The sequence below is a fragment of the Emericellopsis atlantica genome, assembly GCF_019669845.1.
Source record: "Emericellopsis atlantica unplaced genomic scaffold F5Z01scaffold_24, whole genome shotgun sequence".
NCBI lineage: Eukaryota > Fungi > Ascomycota > Sordariomycetes > Hypocreales > Bionectriaceae > Emericellopsis > Emericellopsis atlantica.
Window position 1 is genome coordinate 137,130 of NW_025764726.1, and position 25,092 is coordinate 162,221.

At 57.8% G+C, this 25,092-nt stretch overlaps 9 protein-coding genes across 9 annotated transcripts; 3 read left to right on the forward strand and 6 right to left on the reverse strand.

Annotated features, from left to right (window-relative positions):
* The first annotated feature begins 1,228 nt into the window (after positions 1-1,228).
* On the forward strand, positions 1,229-2,506 carry F5Z01DRAFT_253985 (uncharacterized protein). Its single transcript, XM_046258528.1, has 2 exons — positions 1,229-1,764; positions 1,889-2,506. Exons 1-2 carry the CDS (start codon positions 1,570-1,572, stop codon positions 2,450-2,452), a joined length of 759 nt encoding a protein of 252 aa, XP_046115787.1. The 5' UTR covers positions 1,229-1,569; the 3' UTR covers positions 2,453-2,506.
* Positions 2,507-3,850: 1,344 nt separating this feature from the next.
* F5Z01DRAFT_676443 (uncharacterized protein) lies at positions 3,851-4,285 on the reverse strand (the record flags this gene model as incomplete). Its single annotated transcript, XM_046265256.1, has 1 exon — positions 3,851-4,285. The coding sequence occupies one exon, from the start codon at positions 4,283-4,285 to the stop codon at positions 3,851-3,853; it is 435 nt and encodes a 144-aa protein (XP_046115788.1).
* An 856-nt stretch (positions 4,286-5,141) lies between these two features.
* On the reverse strand, positions 5,142-7,515 carry F5Z01DRAFT_626721 (uncharacterized protein; the record flags this gene model as incomplete). The annotated part of the gene is made up of 4 exons (XM_046261499.1): positions 5,142-6,512; positions 6,549-6,807; positions 6,922-7,080; positions 7,193-7,515. 4 exons carry the CDS (start codon positions 7,513-7,515, stop codon positions 5,142-5,144), a joined length of 2,112 nt encoding a protein of 703 aa, XP_046115789.1.
* Positions 7,516-9,551: 2,036 nt separating this feature from the next.
* Positions 9,552-10,318, reverse strand: F5Z01DRAFT_626663 (glycoside hydrolase family 61 protein; the record flags this gene model as incomplete). The annotated part of the gene is made up of 2 exons (XM_046261494.1): positions 9,552-9,638; positions 9,689-10,318. The coding sequence occupies 2 exons, from the start codon at positions 10,316-10,318 to the stop codon at positions 9,552-9,554; spliced, it is 717 nt and encodes a 238-aa protein (XP_046115790.1).
* Positions 10,319-10,863: 545 nt separating this feature from the next.
* On the reverse strand, positions 10,864-14,372 carry F5Z01DRAFT_691404 (uncharacterized protein; the record flags this gene model as incomplete). The annotated part of the gene is made up of 5 exons (XM_046266152.1): positions 13,580-14,372; positions 13,133-13,517; positions 12,726-13,076; positions 12,266-12,675; positions 10,864-12,208 (listed from the first exon to the last, which is right to left on the reverse strand). The coding sequence occupies exons 1-5, from the start codon at positions 14,038-14,040 to the stop codon at positions 10,864-10,866; spliced, it is 2,952 nt and encodes a 983-aa protein (XP_046115791.1). The 5' UTR covers positions 14,041-14,372.
* A 302-nt stretch (positions 14,373-14,674) lies between these two features.
* F5Z01DRAFT_676447 (Ribonuclease/ribotoxin) lies at positions 14,675-15,130 on the reverse strand (the record flags this gene model as incomplete). Its single annotated transcript, XM_046265257.1, has 2 exons — positions 14,675-14,790; positions 14,845-15,130. 2 exons carry the CDS (start codon positions 15,128-15,130, stop codon positions 14,675-14,677), a joined length of 402 nt encoding a protein of 133 aa, XP_046115792.1.
* A 3,173-nt stretch (positions 15,131-18,303) lies between these two features.
* F5Z01DRAFT_254290 (subtilase) lies at positions 18,304-22,040 on the forward strand. The gene is made up of 9 exons (XM_046258530.1): positions 18,304-18,727; positions 18,777-19,109; positions 19,177-19,240; positions 19,293-19,389; positions 19,450-19,510; positions 19,566-19,622; positions 19,678-21,279; positions 21,341-21,600; positions 21,659-22,040. The coding sequence occupies exons 1-9, from the start codon at positions 18,602-18,604 to the stop codon at positions 21,762-21,764; spliced, it is 2,706 nt and encodes a 901-aa protein (XP_046115793.1). The 5' UTR covers positions 18,304-18,601; the 3' UTR covers positions 21,765-22,040.
* A 528-nt stretch (positions 22,041-22,568) lies between these two features.
* F5Z01DRAFT_256023 (uncharacterized protein) lies at positions 22,569-23,997 on the forward strand. Its single transcript, XM_046258535.1, has 3 exons — positions 22,569-23,143; positions 23,197-23,709; positions 23,776-23,997. The coding sequence occupies exons 1-3, from the start codon at positions 22,826-22,828 to the stop codon at positions 23,797-23,799; spliced, it is 855 nt and encodes a 284-aa protein (XP_046115794.1). The 5' UTR covers positions 22,569-22,825; the 3' UTR covers positions 23,800-23,997.
* Positions 23,910-24,865, reverse strand: F5Z01DRAFT_254470 (Ctr copper transporter). Its single transcript, XM_046258533.1, has 2 exons — positions 24,200-24,865; positions 23,910-24,137 (listed from the first exon to the last, which is right to left on the reverse strand). The coding sequence occupies exons 1-2, from the start codon at positions 24,664-24,666 to the stop codon at positions 24,020-24,022; spliced, it is 585 nt and encodes a 194-aa protein (XP_046115795.1). The 5' UTR covers positions 24,667-24,865; the 3' UTR covers positions 23,910-24,019.
* Between the last annotated feature and the right edge of the window lie 227 nt (positions 24,866-25,092).

A 25,092-nucleotide genomic window follows, 5' to 3' on the forward strand; every position in this document is an offset into this window, starting at 1 on the left:
CACATCAGAAGTATTATACTGCAGATGATCTGCGGCTGTAATATTCGTACCTATCCGTACGTATGCGAACGAGTGCTCAGTGAACGGCGAACGCTGCCCGGAATTCCGGGACAGCTGCTGCAGCCGTCCAGGGGCGCCCTCCACAACTGCAACACCAACTTGCGAGGTGCATGATGAGGACAGGAAGTTGGGCACCAATTTGCGTTCACCAGCATGCAAAGTGCGCGTCAAATCCTACTCTGCTCGCAGTCCTAGTGTCGTGACTACCAGACTGCAGCTTATCACTTGTCAGTGACAGTCCGTCTCGGGACTTTCCTCGAAGGATTCGGCAGTTGTGCCACGTTTTGGCGAGGATGGTCGCAGGCTTCCAGCTCCTTGGGCCCAGCATGAACATGCAGCAACCAGTGGGATGGGTTTCCGGGCTCTGCAGGGTTCCAGTACAGTGATCAATGAATCGTGTCTTGCGTCTGTTGACGAAAAATCGACCCCAGTGATTGTCAGTTCTAATACAGCAGAATGCATACGTGAAAAATGCAGATGACACTCTGTATTGCCCGACGCATTCGACAGCAGCCTTGGACCATTGATGTGGATGACCGTCGATCGACACCCCGGATCAATTATTAATAATTTATCATGGTGGGCGAGGGAGAGCGCTGCCAAGCAGGCGCTTCCATGCTTCCAGCCTCCAGGGCCGGACCATCTCGTCCAGGCCATGAACACAAAAAAGCCAAAATCTTGGCTCGTATTTCCTCGTTCCCACTTCAATGTGACACTGTATTGGTTTCGCCGTCAGTCGCATCTAACGTTAGTACTGAGCCTTGAGGGGCCACATTGCCACCCGCAGCAATTCGCTTTGAACCCATTTCCCCAAATCTCTCCCTAGCTCAACTGTCAGAGCGGCATTTTTCGCGTTTTCCTGGCTAGTGGCTAGGTACAACCCTTGGCTGGGGAAGTCCTCCACAATCTTCGCAATTTGACGCTTATACGTATAGACGCAGCTAGCTACGTAGTAGGCAGAGGGGCGACGAGCTCGTGGCGGCTTCCGATTATCTAAAGACTGACCCATGGGCGGCGAATTCCGATACGAGGAGTGAATGTGTCTCCTGAGGCTGAGAACCTATCCGCAAGTTGTTGAAACACAGTTCATCTCACCTCTCGACTCCGTGACGATCTTGCATACACTCATCGGAAACGGCTCAAGTGTCGAGTGAAGAATGTGACAGACTCTGACTCAGGTTTTGCCGTGCTGACGGGTTCGAGAGCTGGTGTCATCGCGGCGAGTGATGGTGCAGATTTCCGCGATTCCGCATCTTCGCGTCGCCTCCACGTTTCGTGAGGCTAGTCGAGACTCGAGACTGTCGAGGGGTCGAGGACTGGAGCCAAGGACTGGAGTCGAGTGGTCGAGTCGAGCATGAGAAGACTCGAGAAGGTGAGGGTTGCGCCTCCCACCTTTCGTGGCGCGGCTGTCGTGCCACCTGTGGCTCAGCAGCCGCAGGGCAGTCAACACCACTAATTGAGGCTGAAGACGCCGCTGCGCCCCGCGCATGACGTCCACTCAGCCCGCAAATGCGCCTTGCCTTGCCCCTCCGCTACCGGTTATCCGGATCGACCTACATATATACAATTGTCCCGTACATCTTGCATGCAGCTCATGCGCCTTGGCTTCGACTTTCAAGACCTACCATCAAGACCACATTCGATATCTACAATGTCCAACTCGGATTACTACGGCGGCGGAGGCGGCTACGGCCAGCAGCAGCAGCAGCAGCAGGGCTATCCTCAGCAGCCATCTTACGGCCAACCGCCCTACCCCCACAGCCCCCAGCCTGTCCCCCAAGAGTATCGCCAGGACTATCCTCCGCAGCATCAACAGCAGTACCATCAGCAGCAGCAGGGCCACTCTCCTTATCCTCAGCAGCAGGGCTACGCGCCAGCCCCGGCCCCTCAACACCATCCCCAGCAGCCTTCCTACGCGCAACAGGCCGATCCTCGCCAGAACTACGGCGGCCATTCGCCCCAACCGCAATACAACCAGCCGCCACCACAGCAGCAGCAGCAAGGCTACGGCCAGCCGCACGACTACAACCGCTCAGGTAGCCACTCTCCATACCCGCCCCAGCACGGCGGCGCACCGGCCTACCCCCAGGGACAACAATATGGCCAGCAGTACCCTCCAGGCCCGGGCGGCCCTGACGGCGAAAAGGGTCTCGGTGCCACGCTCGCGGGCGGTGCGGCTGGCGCCTGGGGCGCCCACAAGCTAGGCAACACGGGTCTCCTCGGCACGCTGGGCGCGGCCGCGGCGGGTGCCATTGGCGCCAACGTGCTCGAGCACAAGATCAAGCCCAAGAAGAAGAAGGACAAGAAACACAAAAAGGAGAAGAAGTACAAGAGCAAGGGGATGGGAGACCACAGCAGCAGTAGCTCCAGCAGCTCCAGCGACTCGGATTGAGCATGGGCCCTGCCGGATGTGGTGTCATGAAAGGCGGTTAAATGAAAGGGCATGCAGCCGGAACGCGAGATTTACTGTTTCATTCTGCTTGGCGTTATGGTGTTTGACTATACGGATATACATGAATTGATGAAGAATTGCCCAAATGGGTTCATCCCTCCGATCATCCTCCCTCTCCTCCTCGGCTCATTAACGCAACACGACGCGAAGACTATGGTCAACAAAGTCCTTCTCGATGGCTTCATACGGCGTGACATATGGGCCATCAAAGTCCAGCGCGTTGTTGCCGGCTGCCACAATACCGATGAGCTGCCCCCTTCGACATGTAGGGATGTGCCCAAGCACTCGGAAGCAGCCACTCGGTAAGCGGGATCGTAGCTTGTGCCGTTCGGCAGTTGGCGAGCTAGTGCGACACTTGCCTGCGATATCTCGTCAGGTACATCATCTGCCATCTTCCCTGGGGCCTTGAGGGTATCGAACTCACCAAGTGCATTTACTCCGTATTGAGTGATAGAGTGCTTCTGAAATTGAGCCAGAGGTGAAAGAGGCTGCGTTGGTTATTGACTCTAAGGCTTCCTCTGCTATTGGTCACAGGAATACTTATAGTAATGCTAGAAAGGATAAAGTTGCCTAGGACTTATCTTAGTACCTTGTCAATGCTATTTAATACAAGATGATCAGCTTAAAATTCACGCTAGATCAGAACTCTCACATTCAGTTTAAGCACGTTTTCCTCCCAAGGTGAGGAACTTCCCCAAACCCTTTGCCTCTTGTTGACCTATACTTGTCAACATCTCTGATCGGGCCAAACAACCACACATATCTACTCTTCCATCATTGAATACGACCCAGCTCACATCTACCGACTCCATGGACACCAACACCCATGAGCAGCAGGTACCGCCAACCGAGGAAGAGGCTGCTGCCTACTACCGTAGCCTTGGCTCCTCAGTCAAACTCATAGCCCGCACTTTTCGCCAGCCTATCCCCAAAGACATCTTCTTCCTCAAGCACTTTTCCAGTCCAGCCCCGCATGCACTACTAGACGACCTATTCAAACCAGGCTCCCGGATGATCGACGAGCTCTATGAGCAGCTGAACAACCATCACATCGACGGTTCACGTATTGTTATCACCGACATCGTCGCCGTGGAACAGCTATCTTGGGGCAGTTCACGCGTCGAGCCAGAGCGACAGGCCACGTGTACATCACAACTCACGTGCTGCATCATTACAAACGGCACGGACACGACTACACCGGCATGGGCGCACGCGCAGGCGGCCGTGGACGCTTGTCTGGGGATCTTCCGCAACCACAATATCTTTGACATTGAGGTGGAGATGATGACCACCACCTCCTCTGCTGCGGCGTCTACTACACAATCCTAACACAGCCCTTCACTCTGACGGCAGAGACGCCAACTGCTCCTTCAACCACTCAATTTCCTTGTGGTCCGGGTACTCCCTCACACTCTCGATCCGCCACTGGCCCGCCCGTCCGCCCGTTCTCTCGACCGCAAACGCGCTCGTAATGTTGTTCACGTAAATAATGTCGCCCAGCACGCCGCGCGCCTGGGCTTCGACCATGACGTTGCCCCCCTCGCCGACCATGTTGACCACGTCGTACGCGTACTCGTCGAAGAGGCCCAGGAGACCCGTCAGCAGCGGCAGGTGCTCCTCCACGGGCTTGGGGCCGCCCGCGTTGGGCACGCGGACTGGGTTGCCGGAGGTCCACCACGTGGCTGTGGGCGAGAAGTAGTCGGGCAGGGCGGCGATGTCGCGGGTTGAGATGGCTGTTAGGTACGCCGTGACAAAGGCCTGGGCGGGATGCATCTTGGGAAAGGGTTTGCGTGTAGGTTTGGGAGGATTTGTCTTTGGTGTGTGGGTGGTGGTGTTGTGCTTTGGGAGATGGTGATGGGACGAGCCCCTATTTTATACATGGCGCTCGCAATCATGTTTCTGAGCATAATGATGCTTCATCCTTGACTTTGATCCGAATCGCCGACTTCAAGGATGCTTGTATGTCCCATCTGCTTAGGGGAGCATGTTTCATGGAAATCCTCCTGTGCCTTGCAGATGACAGTCTGCCGATCCAAGCCAGGGACGCATATTCATGCATAGTAACTCCTCCAAATGAAACAGAACTGCCGTCGTGCGCAGATATTATACATTAGTCTTTAAGCCTGTCTGTGCGTTTGCTGCGTCTTGTTCATGCGCGCACGTCTCCAAACTCGAGGAGCTGAAAGGCTCAAGGCAGCAAAGAAAAGCCTGAGCTCGAAACATATTGAGGGCCAAGGACGTCCCTTGACGGAAGAAGCGCAGGAATCCTACCCCGGGTTCTGATCCTTCTTGGTGCGTCCCCGATTGTAGTCTCGGTCCCGAGTCGACCGTGACCCACCCCGAAGGGATCGGGCATGCGTCGGTAGTTGTATCACAATAGAAGAGGTAAATCGGCGTAGGGCTCGAGGTCAAGGGTGTCTTTTGCGTAACAATGCCATATTCACCTGGCTGGCTGCCAAGGTACAAATAATTCCTCCATCTCCTCTCCAGCACGGAGTGCCTGCCTCTCTGATCAACCCCAAACGCCGCCAAGGGTATCCGGTCCTAAACACCTGACTCCCCCGTGTGAAGCAGAAATCATTGCATGGCTCGTATAGCCCAGACAGAAACCACAATCTGACATTCTTAATTACACACCGCCACCCATGAATGCTGCCAGGTCGTCCATCTCGAGTAGCTGTCTCTCAAATTCTGCGCACAGCTCTGGTGCCGTCATGTCCTGCTTTGAGGCCACCACCGGCTCGTGCGAGTTGTTTGGCATGCCGTGCATGCTGCCGGGAGCGGGAGGGCTGAGCTGCTTCGACTCCGCTGGCGGCGCATAACTTGCGTAGTGGCTGCCATGGGGCGGAGAGTTGGTGGGGGGCGGCGCAGGCGACTCGGTAGGGCCACCGTTGATGGTGGTGATGCCGGGCCGGCGAGGCATGGTGACGGGGGGCTCGCTCTCACCGCGGCCAAACGGAGTGTTGACGTGGGGTCCGCCGGCCGGCATAGAATGCTGGGGTGGGACGCTGCTGCTCGGGACCGACCGCTGGTCGTGGTCTGCCGTGTCGGCGTTGGACGACACCTCGTCTCGCACGAGGGCTGCGTTCGAGTTGTGGCGTGAGCCGCTGGCAGCGTCATTGTGCAAGACACGCTGCATCACGGTCAAGTGGCGCAGCCAGCTCGACATGAGCGGCCAGTGCTCGGTTCCCTGCGACATGAAGCGAAGGCTGTTCTCCACAATATGGGCAGCTGTCTCGACCGCCGTGAGGGGCGTCAAGCCCTTGAGTGACAAATAGGCTACAGTAGCGCCTGCCGTGAAGATGGAGAATGACATGAAGATGGTGAAGCAAGGCGCAAGCTCCTTTTCGCGGCTCACCCTGTTGTGAACGGCTTCCAGGATAGTGATGATGGCGTGGCACGATGTGAAAAGCCTGTCCACGAGGTCGTGGCACTTTGGCGTCATCCGGAACGACTCGAGGTGGAAGCTGGTGGCGGTCACCTCCTGCAGCAGGCGACGGCGGTGCAGGAAGATGCTCGAGCAGTGCAGGAAGCAGTGCAGCATGGCAAATGTGTCGCCGGTGCCCTTGGTCACATGGTTCTTGAGTTGGCCAGGCTTGTCCGCCAGCTGGTACGGCAACATGGCGCGCAGGTTGTCGACCTCGCGCAGCAGTTTCGTGACCGACTCCTCGCGGTAGCTGTAGATGGTGTTGGTGGTCAGCATGGCCACGACCTCGCGCCAGATGGTCGCAGCTAAGATGATGAAGCCAAAGTCACCCATCTCGCCCGTGCCCGGGGGCGGTGAGACAACGGCGGAGTGGTTGGTTGCTTCCAGCTGCTGCGCCAGCGTCTTCACGTAGACGGGCTCCTCGGAGTCAAAGTGGTCTTCCGAGCACGGCAGACTGACGTCGGCATAGTCCGCTTCGGTCAGAGCGGAGCGACGGCCTGGGGTGCTGGTCAACAAGCAGTCGAGCATGTAGAGCAGCCAGAGGGTCCGGCGCTGCGTCTCGTCGGCGACGAACTTTCGACGGCGAGCCTCTTCCCTGGCGCCGTCGACGCCATAGTCGTCCCTCCCCGAGTTGTGGCTGTTGACGATGCGGTACATCTGAAGCATCCTGACCGCCTGGCCGAGGAAGATGTACGCGGCGACCGCCTTGCCGGAACCCCACTCGTGGATGATGACCAGGCAAAGGGCCTGTACATCGGCGAGCGTAGGGTTGTTGAGGTTGACGTTGATGGGGCCCAGGGCCTTGGCGGCCCATGTCTCAGCGCCGGCAGTGGGTGAGCCATAGCGACGGATCATGGGACGCGACGTGCTGCTACAGCGTTAGCTACTGGCTGGGCCGGGTCAAAGTCGGGGAAAAGTGGCCCCCGGAAACCTGAGGCCGGAGCTCCGATCTCGAGTGGGGCTGGGGGAATGCAGAACTCACCGGGCCGCGACTGCGAGTAGACTGTAGATGAGGACAGGCTCCAGTGTGTGGTCAGGCGCCTGGATGTCTTGCAGGATGGATGTCTTGTGGAAGGCAACGCAGGCCGGGAACGTGCGCAGCACGACGCGCTCGCACTCTTGCAGGTGCTCATTTGTGATGCTGTGGGGGGTGGCTGTTAGCAAATCAATGATACAAAGAAATGAGACAGTGCGCGCTGCGGCTGGATCCGTGCCTCCGCGGCTGCTGTCGCGTGGGTGGGCGGGTGACCTACAATTCCTTGTGCGCGTTGGTGGTGCGGTTGGCGCTGGGCGTCGAGGCGACGACCAGAGGTCGAGGCTCAGGAATCGAACCAGCTGGGCCGGGCGCAGCGTCGCGCGGTGGTCTGCTGTGGGAGGCGGACACTGGTCGACCGGGCGCCTGGCCATGGAGGTAGGCCATGCGCTCAGAGGGCAGGTAGCACTCGTGCGGGCCTTTTGCGCAGTTGCGACAAGGCGGCTCGCCCGTCTCGTAGACGCATTTGGTCTTGCCTTTGCGGCAGCGGACACAGGCGCCCCCGGCGCGCTGCGCGCTGCTGCGAGCGACGGACGTGGCCATGGTCAGTCAGGGCGGCGATGAGAAGAGGGAATAATAGTAGTGGGCGCAAGATGCGACGTGGTGAGATGAAATGGGGGGAGATGGGCGCAGCGAGGGTTGTTGAGCTCCGGAGGCCAACCGTGGGTCCCGGAGCTACGGCAAACGCGGTTCGCGCTCGTTGCGAGGTGGTGAGTACGGGTAGAAGAGAGCAGCACGCGCGAGCGCAGGGTGTGCGACGCGGCGAAGAAAGAAGAAGAAGAAGAATATGTGTGAGGGCTACCAAGCGCGCGCTCGCCGAGACTTGTGAACGAGGCAGTCGAGGAGGCAGCGATGCTGATGTAGGCTGGCAGAGCAGGGTGAGGCTGGTGGGAAAGGTGAGGGTGAGGGTGAGTGAGTGAGTGCCAGGATGCGCGAGTATCAGGGCGGAAGGGAAAGTAGTGCGATCACCCGAAATTGGGGTGGAAGGAGCGAGCGAGACGGACCTGGACGGGGACGCAGCCACTCACGGCGTCGGCGGCCACGGCCCCTCTGTGCACTGGCGTCCGTCAGGTGCTGCCTGAGGCACGCGAATCCCACCAAGCATGTCTCCGCTGGCCCACTCCGGTGTTTTCCGCACTGTCGAAGCACGGTGCGTGATCATCTGCCTGGGTGGGCAGAGGAAGGCCTACCGCCGCCATGATGAAGGTCGAGGAGGCATTAATCGCTTTGCTGCATCTCGTCACGTATAGCGGTCATTCTGTGTCTCACAGAGTGCCCTCATTGCCGCAGAAAAGCCCTGCGCATCCGCGTTGCTGACCACCGGCAAATATGTTCACAGTGCAATCTACCTCGGCTGCCATGGACTCATGTCGGGTCGGGGCCACGCGCTGCCGTGCTGCAGAGCCCTGGCGTTTAGACGGCGGAGGCTGGGGGCCTGGGGCCAGAACGGAAAGGAGGGGGGCACATCCGGAACACTCGCCAGCCCAGCCATCACCGTTCCAAAACGGTTTGACACGCCTTGTCTTTGCTAATTGCTCGTAGTCAAACTTCTGTATCCGTACCCGTAGCTCCCATGATCATGCATCGGCTATGCCCGGCTGGTGCGCCGCCTACCCTGTACCTGACATGGCTCTCGACTGGCGGATACGACACTGCTCCCAGCGACAGTCAAATCACATCATCAACTCCTTGACAAGGACTGGAAGCGCCGCCGCCTTCTGTATCGGTGCGTCATACAGTTCTTGCGTCGCACACACACACGAGCATTTGCTGTGATATCGTGCCCCAGATTCTCGCTCGGGATTTCCCTCAGAGTGTGGGGCCGGATCGGACAGGATTACACAGTGTCAGTGTCTTTCAATGTCTGCCAGTGACTGAGTGCCTGCCGTTGTAATTATACGTCTCTCACTTTGTTTTTATTATCAACTGGCTCTCATCATTTCCACCAGCGTCAGTTCCTTGGCTCCCCCATGCACTTCACCGCATCCGTTCTCGAGATGCTTGCCTTATGCTGTGTGTCTCACAGCCCACTGACCGCCTACCACAACCAGCCAGCCAGCCCCCCTTCCATCCATCCCGGCCTGGCCAAGACGCCGCCCGCTTGCCTTGCGCGATAATTATCTGTCGTTTGCGCATGTTGGCTTCCCGCCGACGTCACAGACGAAAACTGGGGGCTGGTCTGGCCTGGCTGGTTGTGCCGACGCCGGGGCTCCGGGGGCCGCCTATAGTGATTGGCGCCTAGGATAGGGGGAATTGCGCTCCCAGGCGGATCGGGTCTTCCCCAGATTGTTTCTGACCTCGGGAATGCTTTCCAAGACTCTGGCACGTGATTCAATATGGAGCCTGGCTTATGGCTTCGCTTCAGCAGCACATTGATATGATTGTTTGTATGTCTTGCCCTTCATTATCTTTCGGCAATTTATTGCTTCAGCAATAATGTCAGGTTTTCAACGAGACATTCACTGTCCAAGGCCTTTGTGACGCAAATATACATTTGAACTTGTAGATTCATCGACACCTGCTCTAGATGAGAAGCCCCAAGTATACACTGCCGAAAGACAAGTCCTCCAGCAACGCATCTAGCACTGGAAGACGTCAGGTCCCGGAATCACATAGTTCTCCACCGGAGGCCAGTAGATGCTGAGCGTGATACCGGGGTCAGAGCCCTACAAAGCGGTCAGTACATTACACCGATCAAACAACAAGACACACGCACCTGGTAAGCGCCAGGCAGAGCCACGGTGCTGGGCGACGCAGTGCCCGTGCCGCCAATGACGTTGATCTGCGCGCACTCCTGGTAGAACTGCGCGCCAGGGTAGCTACTCGCCGCGTGCAGCGCGAGCATCTCCGCCCGGAGGAGGTACTGGCCCGGCTCGATGCACGTGGGGATGGTGATGTGGTGCAGCCCCTGGCCGTTGATGATCTTGGTGGTGGCCCACACGCCGCTGGCGTCGAGGCCGTCCTCCTGGATCTTGAACCAGCCGTCGCCGACGCCGCTGTCGGTCCGGGCGTCGTCGACCTTTTTGAGGTACGCGCTGATGGGGCCCTTGTGGCTCGAGTCCATAATGTCGTTGGGCGCGCTGCCGGTCGTGCTCAGCATGTAGCGCCACACGGCCGTCACCGTGTCGCCGGCCTGCACGTCAATCACCGTGTCCGTGGGCGAAGTTGGGTTCGGTGGGCCGTTGCAGGCGATCGAGTCGGACGTGACGTCCTGGATGGGGCCGTTGTACGAGGGCACGCGGACGCCGTTGCCGATGCCGTAGTTCTTCCCGTCCACCTCGAGCGAGGAGAAGATGGTGTGCGCCGAGGCGCCGGCGGCGACGGCAGCTAGGAGAATGGACTTCATATTGTCGAGTCCTGGGGTACGGTTGTGGGGTAGGAATGTAGAAAGGGGAGACAGAGAGTGAAGATGCTGCTGCTGAGGATTGGCAGAGATCGACAGGACGCTGCTCTGGTATTTATGTTGTCGCGATGCTTCACAAACCTCCCTCTCCTTCTTCGTACGGCGGATGCTCCGTGTCCAACATGGTCACCAGGTGGTTCCGTGTTGCAGTCGAGGACGCCCTTTGCGGTTTGTCGGCTCGTCCATCCACATAATGTGATCCTATTGACAAGTCCTTTGGCTGTGCATCTGCGCGTCGTCAATATCCGCATGCTGGGCGCGGAGCCATATCCTCCGCGATGCGTGCCACCACCACGCCCACGCTCGACGAAAGCCTAGCCAATCAGGATCTTGGGGAAAACAGATTGCTAGTCCGGAGGTAACGACAGGACGTGGATAGCTGCTGACGCCGCATAGCATAATCGAGTTGCCATTGGAGATAAGCTCGCAGCGTTGATCCCGGATCAGATTGCCCGGAGGTGGTGGCCACGCTGCTAAAGCTCAGAATGCTAATCGTTTAGCAGATCAACAACCTCGTCCTCGGTCGTCGGGTGCATCTTCCTCTTCGTCCCGGCGATCTGACTCCCCGCTGGCGTGGTATAGTTGACGGTCGCCGGTCTGCTTGGGGTCATGGGCTGGGCCGTCCTGCTCCCCGATGGCATTGGCGCTGGATTCGCAGCACTGCTCGGGCCTGCTGACCCAGGCGTCGCGGGAGGCGGCTGGTGGCTTGACTTGATATGTTTACTGACCAATCTATGCATCTTGGCGATGTCGTCGTATTGGTCGAGCAAGATATCCCGTAGACACGTCGCTGTCTGAATCCTGTCAAAGAGTCTGGCCAACATCCCGATTTTCTGGACCCAAATCTTGTGGTTCTCGGCATGATGCCTGGAAGTCTTCTGGACAACGAGGGTCTGAGGGGTGCCAAATCTCTCCATGACATGGGTGCAGTCGATGCGAGCACGGTCTAGCTGCTGGTGGACGTGGGCCCGCCGATTCTTATTCATGGGGAATTTTCCAGTCTCGCGTGTCGGACTCGCCAAAAAGGCGTTGAGATGGTGGCAATCAGGGCAACTGCAATTCACCGCGGGCCGACGCAAGTCGTTGGAGGTTGTTGGTGGTTGACCGTCGAATCTGTCCGCGGCGGCGACCATTAGAGTCTGGTAGAGCTGCTGATAAGGCGGGTCTTTCGCGGGTATGCCCTCCGCCTGAAGAATCGGTGGTAGCAACGCCAACATGGGGATCCAGAGACCGTAGAGCTCGATAGGGGGGTAAAAGGGCGCCTCGCGCGTGATCTTGGCGACAATGGAAGAGGCAACGTGGCGAGACCAGTTGAATTTGCTAGCCGCCACAGCCCCTGAGAAGAGGCGCGCCATGTCTTCCGGGTCGATGATGGTGTCCATGCCTATTTGCTTGGTCGTAGCCTGGCGCCTAGATTTCAATGCTGTGAATGTGTCGGATTGATTGACCATGCGGTCAGCGAGCTTGGCGTACAGCTCAACGCTCTCAGCCTCGGGCAGTGTGCCGGCCACACGCAGCTCGTTCAGGCGGGCCATGAAGGTAAGGACGAATGCCATAATCCGAGCTGTCGGCATGGCGAATCGTTTCATCTTGGCGGTCAGCACTTCGGGCGGGTTCTCGAACATGGAGATGGAGTCTGCCACGGCCTTGCCGTCGTTTGCATCCACGGGGACACCGTCGGGACTGGTCCAGGCTTTGTAGATGAACATGGCGAGTGTTTCTCTCGCCCAGGCGAGGATAGCAGGGGGTGCTACTGTCGGGTCTCCCACCAGCTTCGTGATGGCGGCATGGCGGGACGCAAAACGTGGATAAGACTCAATCATCGTTTTCAGTCTTTTCATAGTTAGCCATGTCTGACCCTCTTTGACGGCACTGTCCGTTGCAACTCACTCCATTGTGATATGCTCGAATCGTGAGGAGGCATCGTTCCCGGTGCCTAACCACTGGCGGACCCAGTCGAAGAACTCAGGTGCCAGGTCCCCTTTCACGCTGTCCACAGCGCTCAGAAAGAACGAGCGGCGGTCATGTTGAAGAGCAACCTTGAAGACGGTGCTGATGACATCGCCGTCTAGCTGCGTGAGCTGTGGCATCATGTACGAGCGGCTCAGCGCAGGCGCGCGGCTCCAAGCATCGTAGCAGAAATCCATCAATGCGTCCAAGGTTGACGCGCTCGCTCCGCCTCGAAGCACGCTGCGGGCAAAGTACCCAATGCGAAGGTTCATGTTCCGTGCGTCGTCTCTACAAAGATCATAATTCAGAAAGTAAGCCACTAATGAGTCCCGAGGAACGATGGCTATAGCCTGCGACCTGGTTTAGCCAGCTGTGGATTGGTTGTGAACGCACGACTCACCGAGATGCGGTACCAGTGTATTGCGGACGGCCCAGAGTTGCCCATGTAGCCCTCGTAGGCCTCCTCACAGTCATGCACGTCATACCATATGTCCGGCGTGGTGAGGTCGTTGTTGCTGAGACCAAGACGCTCGGATACTAGCGTTCCGTCGAAATCGAACAGTGACTTGACGCGATATTGCGTGTCGAAAATATCTTGAAGTTTGTGCGGGCCGGCTCCATCGTCCAGTTCCTCGGGCTCGTCATCGTAATACCTGCGACGGCGACGGTCGTGACCATGGAATTCAACGCTGCCCAGCTCTTCCTTCTCTAGCAAGGCCAGGAACAGATCGACGGGGAGGTCTTCACAGGCCTGCTTCAGGGCGCTCGCACGAGCGCGATCGATCGATTTTAGTGCCTTGAGGGAACACTGGGCCTCGGTGTAATCGTGGTCAAGGACGTGGTATATGTACCGGGCGTTTGTGTGGCGTCAAGCCAGCGCGTAATCGTCTCGCGCAGTCGTTGGGCCGCCGGCGCAATTCCATCCTGGATGAGGCCAGCGGAGGGGAGCGGTGTCTCGGAGCTGGGTTCTTCAGCGAGAGCGAGATTGTACGTCAGGACCCAACGATGGCCGGACGTGACAGGGCGCACCTCGTGAATGACATCCGAGTACCAAGTGATTAATGACTGTGCCATCTCCGACGTCTTGTAGGAGTACTCCTTGCCGCCGTGCTTGACGATGACTTCGCCTCCGGTGTGCGGGGAGGGCAGGCTGACGATCAGCGTCCCGAACATGCCGGGGATTTTCTCAGTACTGCGAGGTGCGTCAGAGCCTCGGAAGAGAAGAATGAAGCGAGGAAAAGAAGGAGGACTTACTCGGTATGTGGCTTGAACATGGCCCCCTGGCTGTAGATAAGCATCTTGTACAGCTCTGCCTTGATGGGCTGGTTGATACCGAGTATTTTGCCAACTTCGACCAAGATTTTGGACAGGAAACCAGGCCATGATGGGTGCTTCAACTCGAACTGTGTCGGGTCCAACTCCCATGTGTTCCGGACGGCCGTATCCACGAGTGTCTCACTTCCTTTCCCGTACGGCGCCTGATGGCAGACGCTGATGATCTGTCGCGCCTTGTCCTCGGTCAAGGGCATAGAGATGGGCCCGACACCATGAACATGGACGTCCACAGGCGGCGTATCGGTGATGCGTGCGGAGCCAGCAAAGGAGCCCGGGGCTGTGATGCCGTCGAAAGCGTCGAGCAGCGCTCTCCTTACATTGAACGGCGCTGCAGGCGTGGCTGCATGGGGCGATGATTTCGACTCGATTTTGGTAGCCATTGTGAGTCGGGGTCTACTCGGCTGCCGAAGCAGTCACGTTAACGTAGTGATTCACGGGTCATATAATGTCTAGGAGGGTTGAGGTCAAAGTCAGATGCCATCTCGACCAATTTCCCGGAGATCTTCGAAGACGCGTCGCGTTGCGATTATGGCGTCCCGACGGGGACCCACCATGGTAAATGAGCGATGTGGAGCTGATTGCTGTGCATGCACGTGGAGGTTGCAGACGTTAATAAGGGGCAGGAGTCTTCGTTGGGAGGTATAGAACAGCAGACCGCTCGCTGGCGAAGCCTGGATCGAACACTGCGTACATGTGTTGCCAGAGGGGTGAATGTGCTGTTTGTGAGAGATGGCTCAGCTGTTGATCAGTCCATCTCCATGCCCAGTCCCCTTCTCTTATCGATAACGCACCGTCAGCAGCTTGCCCCCCTGGCCCCTGGGGCCTCTTGGGCCTTGGCGCCGCTGGACCCCCTAATCGCCCCCCTCTGGGGGCCTGACTGCCGCTGCGGCAATTCATCACCTTGCATCAACTCCCAGCAGCCTGATTACTATTACAACATGCTGCTCAGTTCACACGAATCACAATCGCTGCTTGAGACTTCAAACTTGTTTCATTTCAGACTCGACCTTCCTATTACGAGGTGCCAGAGCAAGCAACAAAGTTGTTCCCGCTCGCGCCCGTGTGGGTGATAGTACCAGCCTGGCGGCACGAAGCCTCGGTGATGATAACGCGGTCAGCTCCAGGGGATCCTGTTCATGGTCAGCGCCTCATCGTCACAGTTTGTCCCGCTCAGGTACACGTACCGCCAGTGTAGAGGCCGCTGGGCAGGATGGGGAACTCCTGGTAGGGTCCGTCCAGGCCCTGGAAGTAGAAGCCCTCGTAGTTGTTGTAGCGGTGCGGGTAGGAGGAGCTGCCCGCCGTGCTGCCGCTGCGGAAGTAGTTGCAGGCGGCGACGGAGGCCGCGTTGACCTGGGCGGCCGAGTAGTACTGGCTACCGCAGGTGGCAGCGGCACGGCGCTCGAGGTCGGCGGGCGCCGCGCTGACGGTGACCGCGAGGGCGAGGAGGACGGAGGCGAGGGAGAAGTGCATGTTGGCGACTGCTGGCTGTTGCGTGGGCTGCTTGGTGAGGAAGTGAGAGATGCCAGACGTGGCATGGGCGGCTTCTCTTATAGATGTCCTGTGCTGGCATGAGACACACGCGATAAGACTACTCGCATGGTCGTTCGACCAGCCATATCGTCCGCCTGGTGGCATGTGGCAGCGTCGCAATGGTGGCCGTCCATACTTTGGCTTGCAAGAGTATCAAAAGGGAAGGTGGTTCTTTAGCGGCGCGCTTTGGGGAGCTCTAAGGCGCCGCTCTAGGCGGTTTCCGACAGCTCCTGGTATTGGATTGCATGATTGGTGAGTTTCATGTAGATCCGGTGCTTTGGCGTCTGATGCTCAAGCGATCGACCATGGGTTGTCTTCTCAGCCTTCAACAGCTTTCGCGACAATCATTGTAGCTGCTGACTTGCCGATGCCACGTCCCTGGGGTCCCCGATTCTTGCCACCAGCCGGCCCGTTCCTTATTATTAGCCAATGAAGGCGAAATTCAGGATACCATAGCGCAAGCCGCAAGCCATGAATCGGATCCTCCACTCCCGTCCTGTCCTCACCCCGCCTTGGATCTCAGATGCCGCTGGGGGGCTTGGTATTTCTTGGCACCATCACCACGGGTGTTGATTGATTGGCGGAGGAGATCTGCCTGCCTTCATGGGACAATGAAGATAGCGGCCATTGCGGTATTTCCCATGGCAGACGCATTCTATTGCCGGTCGGCCGTGTACATGTACGGTATCCAGCGAGCTGACTGCCGTCCTCTCGCTCGCCCTCGTGGCCATGCCGTCTTGCAACTTGCAAGTCACACTGGCTTCCTCGTCGACGTCCTTTCCACTTGGAAGCTGGCGTCTCGATTGGCTTAATTTCTCCTCTGTTCCGCTGTTCATTCTGAATTTCAGGAGGCCAGACAAGTCTTCAAGACTTCCAAGTTCCACCCCACTCATTTGGCCTGCGGGTAACTCAACGTTGAAGCGTCAACTACCGAACCCCAGAGTTATCAAATTTTCAAACGGCGAATGGGGTTTTGAAGGACTCCAATCTTCAATAGAGCGAATTGTGGGAAATATTCCAGCTCCAGCTCTCTGGCCTGAGTTACTGGGGTCGAGCACTTATCCTCGCTTTCCGCTCGAGCATTCACCACAGGTGGGCACGGTAAGTTTGCATAGGCGTTTGTCCGCCACACAACGCTGGCACGACCTCAGTAGCCCGAGCTGCCTGACCATGTTCTTCTGTGCTTTGGGAAGATGGCAAATCCTGGAGCAAAAGGAAAGTCGAAAGTCAAACGCAATTCATAAGCACCAGGATTCAGAATCACAGTCCTAGACCTGGACCCCTGGACCCCTGGCCCCTGAGGAGGACAAGCTCTGGAACCCGGAGACTGCTTACATGCCTGGAATGCCCACAGTTCAATGTCTGCACCTCTATTCACCCCTTCTGCTCCAATTAGCTGGTGATCCATAGCCCAATTTGGTAGAATGCGGAGACCAGGACTATTCTGGGCAGCTTCTTAGACGCTTGCCAGATGTCATGAACTCACAAGCAAGCCCACTTGAACAGATGATGAAGTCACGTACTATTACCTTAAGTGATGTCAGTATAAAAGGCGGGTACTAGGTGTATCTACTGCCAGGTCGCGATAGGGGAAAAAGGGCTTCTTCAGGGGGTTGATGCGTCTCATCTGTCTACTGGCCTTTGTAGATGTGATTGATCGCGAAAGCATTCTGTTTGATTTGCGAGTGAGATGTGGTGGCTGAATTGCTGCACCACATCCAAGCAACTTGGACTTTTGTGAATTGGATGATGTGCCGAGAGCGGGCTTCCTTCCCTGGAGAGCTTCGGCATCAACCAAAGTCCTGACACCTTACCATCGTACCTTCCCAATCTCACCTATTGTCATGGTGCTCTCCGTACCTCTGAGGGACGAGCCACCATGGCGTCTTCCTGGGCAGCTTTGACGTTTCGCTCCTCAGGGCACAATGTAGACGGAACTCCAAGCCAGACCGTGTGAGCCTGAACAGCGGAAATCTCTCACCTTGCTTTCATCCCACTAGGATCCCAGACGTCAGGAAACTCTCTCGACTCTGCCATAGCCCGGCTATTTTCCGTCGCCCCTAACAACAATGGTTGACTGACAGAAAATGGTTCCTCACAATGAGAGCCTTCCTCCAACGATACCAAGTCCTGTCAAACCTGAAGACAGCAGTGCAGGCAGAACTGCCTCCCAAAACACGGGTAGTCAGATTATTCAACGCCACAGGTTCATCGCATCCTACATGCTGGCAGCACCAGATCAAGAACAACCAGACCATTCACGAAAAAGGTGTTCAAATCTACTTGGCAAGTCTCCCAAAACGCAAGAGCCTACAGGGCATTGTCAACACGTGATGATACCGTTGATACGGAGCATTCGGACCCTGATCAACTGGAAGCCTCGGTCCGATCCGATCACTTGATTGACGGCATGGTACGCTTGGACCTGTCATGCTGCCTGCATACATTCTGCTGGAGGTATCGAATATCACCGCCCCATAATCGAGCGATCAGTCGCGTCGAATGGAGAGAAACGACTTGGGCCAATGGAAACAACCAGGCCCCTGATGACGGCCGGCACCGAGGGCCTCGAGAAACGATAGCCTGGATGTCCTGCAGGAGATACACAAGTACCTCTGACCTGAAATGGCAGTTACCAAGTACTAGAACTTGGCATTGCCGGATTGTCCTCGGCAACACGGCGCCTTTTCAGGAATCAATTGAGCTCTTGAGCTTCGTACAAATTGCACAAGGGCAAGCCTGGAGTCGAGCCCCCCGGCTCTGCGGAACCAAGTTGCAACACCAACACCAAGTTTTTGACGAATTTGGCCGGTAATACACAAAACGCAGCCATCCGCACATTCAATTATACAACTTCATCTTCGCGATGCCATAACCTGGCTAATCGCCGCCGCCCGATCTTCCTCCCCTCCTTATCTGCGGAGACCCCCATTCTTGGCGGCCAGGGGAGCCCAGTTCTAGATCCAATGTGACAGGGCCGTTGTAAGTCCCGAACAGGCAGGTCACAGGGGAGTCGATGGACCAGATGCGTCGACCGCGTATTTACCAAGCACGCGATCACCACGTCTCAAGACTGCTGGTGCCTGCAATGTTCACTGACTTACACCAACACCGGGGGCAGGGGTCCGCAAACAGGAAGGTTCGCTACGCGCCCGTAGCCCCGTAGCATGTACGGTGGCTACGAAAGGTCCTGCGACTTGGCCTGCCGGCGACGCGATTTCTCGCGATCATGAGTTGCATGTTGCGTGGTTGTGTGAGCACCGAGGAGCCGTTCTGCCGGGTTTGCGGTCTGATCGGTGAAAGAGGGCTTGTTGGCGACTGTTAAAAGTCGCTGGCCCCCGTTCTCAGTGATCTACCTGATTCTTGCCCACAAGGCACTGTGATCGCCAGACGTAGAAGAGTCTAGCCAGTATGCAGTTCCTCAAGCTGTCAGTCGCCTTGGCGGCCGTGGCTTCATACGGCGTCAGTGCTCAGGATGCATTGGCCGCCAACAACGCGAACCCCGTGGCAAAGAGTTTCATCATTGAGTACACGTCGGTGAGTTTGCCGGTTTTCCATTGACGTCTCCAGACTGACGGACCGACAGGGCTCTGCGAAACGCCGGGATGGCCTCTTCACCCGCGATGACCTAAAGGTCGTCAAGAGCTTCGACAGCTCCATCTTCTCTGGCGCTACTGTCGAGACAGAGACACTCAACGTGGACAGCCTGGCCAGGCTGCCCAACGTGGCGCGCGTTTGGCCCAACACGCCAGTGCAGCTCGATCCCATCACCGCCGAACTCCACGCCGACGCCTCGGACTCGGGCGACTACAGCACGCATGTCACCACGGGCGTATCAAAGCTCCACGATATGGGATACTTTGGCGAGGGCGTCAAGGTTGGTATTGTAGACACCGGTGTCTACTATAAACACCAAGCTGTATGAAGTTCTCCTCGCCACTTTGTAATGGCGTAAAGGCGACTGGGCTGACTTGCCTTGCGAATAGCTCGGCGGTTGCTTTGGCGATGGCTGCAAGGTCGCAGGCGGATATGACTTTATCGGTGAAGTTGGTAGGTCGCCCGGACCACTGCCCCTTGTTTCATAACACTGACCGTTTGCAAGACTGGCCGGTTGTGCCCAAGAGCCCCGACAACGACCCCACGGATGTGCAGGGCCACGGAACCCATGTTGCCGGTATCGTGGCTGGCAGCAATGGAGAGTGTGTACACGTCCACCCAAAGCTCTGAATTCTTCATCGCTGACTGCTCTGTCACCACAGAGGCTGGATGGGTGTCGCGCCCAATGCCAGCATCTACGCCTACAAGGTCTTTGGTAATCTGGTGCGTCCAGCCACAGCCTCCCTCCTGATGCCGTGCGCAGCTAACAAGACGATAGGAAAGTACGGATTCGGCGACACTGATCGAGTCTTTCCTGAAGGCGTACGAGGATGGTGTAAGTATTTGCTCAGAACCATAATCACAACCGGCTCGCGTGCTCACAATGGCAGATGGACATTATCACCTCCAGCATCGGTGGGCCCAGCGGATGGTCTAACAACCCCTGGGCCGAGGTTGCGTCGCGCATCGCCCGCGAGGGTGTCGTTGTCACCATCAGTGCCGGCAACTCTGGATCTGCCGGCCCCTTTTTCGGGAGCTCAGGGTCTGCTGGCACGGACGTGGTCGCTGTCGCTTCGATCGCGGCCGAGAAGCTGCCGTCGACGCCGTTTGAGGCTACCTTTGACGTTGACGGCTCCCAGAACACCACGACCCTTGGCTATCTGCCGGCCACCAACTACTTCCCCGCCGCGGTCCAGGACTGGCCCGTCGTCGTGCTCAACCCTGACACGAGCGACCCAGCCGACGGCTGCGAGCCGTACCCCGAGGATACTCCTCGCATCGAGGAGGCCATCCCTCTTGTCCGCCGTGGCAGCTGCACCTTTGCGCAGAAGCAGGCCAACCTGGAGGCTCTGGGTGCCAAGTACATTCTCATCTACAACAACGAGTCCCCCATCACGACCCCTTCCACGGACCGCACCTCGTCGCTGATCGGCATGATCACCGCCGGCACGGGCGAGCTGCTCATCGGGGCTGTCGAGGACGGCGGCAAGGTCACGCTGGACTTCTCGGTCAACCCCGAACAGCCCTACGGCCTGGAGTACCCATCTGGCGGGCGCCCCAGCGACTTTACCTCCTGGGCTGGCCTCTACGACCTTCAGCTCAAGCCTGATGTGGGTGCCCCTGGAGGCAACATCTTCAGCACCTACCCCGGCGGCGGCTACGCAGTCCTGTCCGGCACATCCATGGCCTGCCCCTATGTTGCCGGCGTCGCTGCTCTATACATTGGCGTCCACGGCGGCCGCAAGGAGCATGGCAAGGACTTTGCCAAGATGCTACAGAACCGCATCATCTCCAGCGGCGTCGCGGTGCCCTGGTATGACACTGCCGTACCCGAGGACGCCCTGATTGCTCCAGTTGCCCAGGTCGGCACGGGCCTGATCGACGCCTTCAAGGTGGTGACGTATAGCTCGAGCGTCGACTTTGCGCCCATCGCCCTCAACGACACCCACTTCTTCAGCCGCTACCACGACGTCACTGTGCGAAACGACGACGACGAGTCGGTGAGCTACAAGTTCTCTATGCAGCCCGGCGCCGGTGTCGAGGCAGCTGGCTGGTTCCCCCTGGCCACGGGCGGCGGGGAGTACAGAATCCGGTCCCTGGCCGAGCTCCAGCCGACCGAGTTTGAGCCCGAGATCAGTCTGCCGCGTGACTTTACATTGAAGCCCGGGGAGAAGAAGACGGTCAGCGTCAACTTTGACAACCCGGACAAGCTCGGCTGGAACGCGACGGCCCTACCCCTGTACAGCGGCAAGATTCTGGTGGCGAGCAGCAAAGGGGAGCAGCTGTCCGTGCCGTACTATGGCCTGGGCGCCAACCTCAAGACCGAGATGAAGGCGCTGTACCGCACCGGATACCCCAAATCGACGTCGACCACAAAGGACACGCCGATCGAGTCCAAGTCTTCCTATAGCTTCGACCTGAGCGTCGACGCGCAGGACTTTCCCAAGATTGTATCCAAGAATGTCTGGGGCACACGGCAAGTTCGATGGGACGTGAGTACATCCTTTGTTTGACACACAAGAGTGATGAAGATACTGACAGCAGAACGTGTAGATCTTCGAGGCGGGCTGGCGCGAGCGCAACTGGAAGTATCCCCCCGTCGAGGGCGAGAACGGCTACATTGGCTCGGTCGCGTCGTGGGTCGGCTCGGGGCAGGTCGACTTCTTCGACCCCAACGTCGACGACGCCGACGAAACGTTTACGTACCCGCTCACGGACCTCATCCGCAACGCGCAGACCACGTCTGTGCAGCACGACTTTTGGTGGTTCGGCAAGCTGGGCAACGGCAGCCAGATTGAGCCGGGCAAGTACACGTAAGTGAACTTCAAGTCTTCAGACGCGAGACGGGAAGGAGACTGACCAAATTTGCAGCATGCGTTTCGCGACCCTCAAGCCGTTTGGGGACCCGTATGCGGCGAATAACTGGGCGGTGTACCAGACGCCTCAGATTGAGGTCACGGGCAAATACAAGGCGTAAGTGGCGTGGTGTGGTAGATATCGATCTTCTGGGGCCTTGCCAGTGGGGTCTATAAAAGCCTGGCAGTACAAATGCGTGTGAGATGATCAGTGTTAATAAGCCTCCGATCGAATTACCGGTGCATGTTCCCCTGACCTATTTATCAGGTCCGTCTGACTCTGCCTTGCGGGTGTTCCTCATTGACGAACGACAAAGAACACAAGTTCCACTGCTCATTTCGAGAGCAATGGACAGATCGTCTGCACAGAAAAGCGCATCTCAAGTTTGCTGGTCTACTTACAGTAATACATAGCTAGGAAACCACGTGGGCCTCCCTCGAACCGTACCGAGAGGACAAGGACAAGGGCAAGGATCATGGCCCAACCAGAAGTTCAGATCAGCAAGGGATTCCTGGAGGCGAACGTGCTTCGATAGTTCGCCCCGAGCCTTGCGGACAATCAATCCAGACATGATGGCCTCGCCTGCATTCCAACCGACGCACTGGCCATATGCGGGCGCCACCACCACACCACCTTGAATAAGTCGGCGACGCCTGGACATTCATCATTCACTCATTCATCCTCGCCCCATGGCTTCTCCTCAATAGAGTGTCCCCCAAAGAACCCCGACGAAGCTCGGATCAGGCTCTGTGCCGCACGACATGCGTCGCTCGCCAATCGCCAACCGTCCACCGCGCATGGTCGTGCAGGCGGCAGAACCAGGCTGCCAGTACGCACAGACGAGCATGGATAGATCGCCGTACAGCTGATGCGGTAGCATCCTTCGAAATCACCGTGCTCTGCTGCTGCTGCTGACGGCGACGGCCGGCCGGCCGTAGCGCTTATGCGTCTGGTCGCTCTGGTGAGATGGGAACCATGCACAGACCAAATGAGCCTGCGTCTTAGTCTTGCCATTGTCCAAAAATGCAACACAGTCAGCTTGGGAGGGAGATCTGACAGTGTTTTTTCTCTCTTCTTCTCCTCTTTCTTCCTCCTCTGTCCCGCCTCTCTTCGCTAGAGAATCTGCACCTATCCGCCATATATACACACATATACATCTCGTCCGCCTGCCCACCACAAGAGATGCGCTTCGCCCTCATCGCACACGTCCTGGCCCTCGGCCTCGGCCTGGTATCCCAGAGCCAGGCGCACGAGAAGACGTGCTGGGCGCCGGACGGCAAGACAAAGGCCGACAACGAGACGTACGTGCCCTGCAACAAGCTCGGCATCGAGGAGGACGGCGTGCACTCGAGCTGCTGCAACCTCGACGGCAAGGCGAGCCAGCGCGACCTCTGCGTCCAGACGGGCCTCTGCAACAACGACGGCATCCTGTGGCGCGGGTACTGCACGGACCAGAGCTGGGAGAGCGCGGCTTGCGTCAACGTCTGTACAGACGAGTCGGTACGTTGGCCTTGACACACCGGGTTATGCACATTGCTCACTGAATTGAACAGAAGGGCGGAAATGCCACCGGCGTCATGAGGCTGACGCCGTGCGGTGATGGGCGCTACTGCTGCGGCGACACGACGGCCTGCTGCTCGGGGGAAGACGCCTTCTCCATCCCCATCCAAGAGGAGGTCATTCAGGGCGCGACGCAGAGCTTCAAGACTTACAAGAATGCCACAATTGGTCTCGCCGTGGTCCTTGGCATCGTCGCACTCGCCGCGCTGCTCGGCATCTTCTGGCTGCTCAAGAAGAACAGGTCTCTCAAGGCGCGGCAGCAGACGTCCACGCCGGCCATGGAGGAGTCATCCACGGCACAGCAGCAGCAGAACAGCAACAATGTCGACCCGTATGTCCAGGACCAGGAGGACATGGCGCGCACCGACACCACGAGCATGGCGTCGCCGCACACCCAGTACCCGATGTACAAGCCGCCCATGTCGCCCTCCATGGCCGAGGTGGGCAGCAACCCGCAGCGCTACTCGGAGCTGGATGCCACGGGGACAGCGACGACGACGACGACGGCGGCTTCACCGCACATGAGCTACAATGGCACCATGTCGCCGCGGTTTGACACGCCGTCGCACGATCGGCCGTATGACGGGCATCGATAGACGGAGCCGCCCGGGTTGGGCAGCAGGGTTGGCGGTGGCGGGCGAGGGTGGACTGTTTTGTTTCTTTACCATGTACATATTTGATATATTCCTCGTTGGATCGCTGGCAGAATCCCCAAGATATGAAATCTGCTTCACTTCATCGATCACCAGAGTCATTGCGCGCTCTCTCGCCTAGCTCCCGTCGTGGTACGTGAGCCATACCCCCAAGTCCCCTCTATCAGTGGATGCTGCCCGTGTGGTCCAAGGAGAGACCGCCCAGAACAAATGTCCCCAACCAAATCCCCGAGAGCACCGAGAGGAAGTAGCCCAGATTCATCGTCATGACGGCCAACATGCTTTCGGGGTGTCAGTCGCCAAGGTCCAGTCGGCAGAGCGTGCTGAGGCAAGTTGCACTTACAGAAGATACCCAATCCCCGCAATACAGAGCTCGTACGTCGCCCTCGCCGTGGCGACAGAGACCCGCCAGCCAGACCACTTGCGCTGGACGTCCCTCTTGACAATGGCCAGCGACTGGCGTGGCTGTCCAGCGAGCAGCCGGATCTTTTCGTCGTCGACGTCCGACTTGGCCAAGGCCTCGGAGGTGGCGGCCGCGGTCCGCCGCCAGAGCTGGGTCTCGAGGATGCGGCGGAGGGCGAGCAGGACGCGCAGTAGGACGGCGAGGACGATGAGGAAGATGCAGATGCCGGCGTACTGCCCGTCGGTGGTGGGTGTCCACTGCGTCGAGAAGAGCGGCGTGCGCGACGAGAGGAAGAAGGTCATGGACATGCCGGACATGGTGGAGGTCGAGTTGCTGCCCATGCCTCCGGTGTCGCTGCCCATGTCCATGCCGCCCATGTCGTGGTCGTCGTGGCGTCGGAAAGACATGTTGGCGTCGGGAGGTTGTTCGTTCAGCAAGACGAAACGTTAGACAGCCACAAGCACCTCGCTGTGCAGAGGAGGGGAGCAGAAATCGATCCAGAGGCGACCGCCGTAGATGATATGTTCATGAGAGCTGGTTTGCGGGGTTTGTCTGCTGTATCTGGACTCTGGCGTTCAGAACCTCCAGGCTTGCTCCGTTATGTATGAGCACGTTTCTCCGGAAACTTGCTCAATCATGTGGTCGGCGGCAACCCGGCACGCAAAACGAGCGAATGAAAGGGTTTTCGATTGATAACATGTAAGGGTCTTTTCTCTATGCATTAGCAGAGTAAGTTATCGCATTTTCTTGCGGTGTGTAGGCTCAAAAGGCTTGGCTGCCCCGGCTATGGTCGATCACCTTCACATCTAGTCTCTACACTCATCCACGCAGAG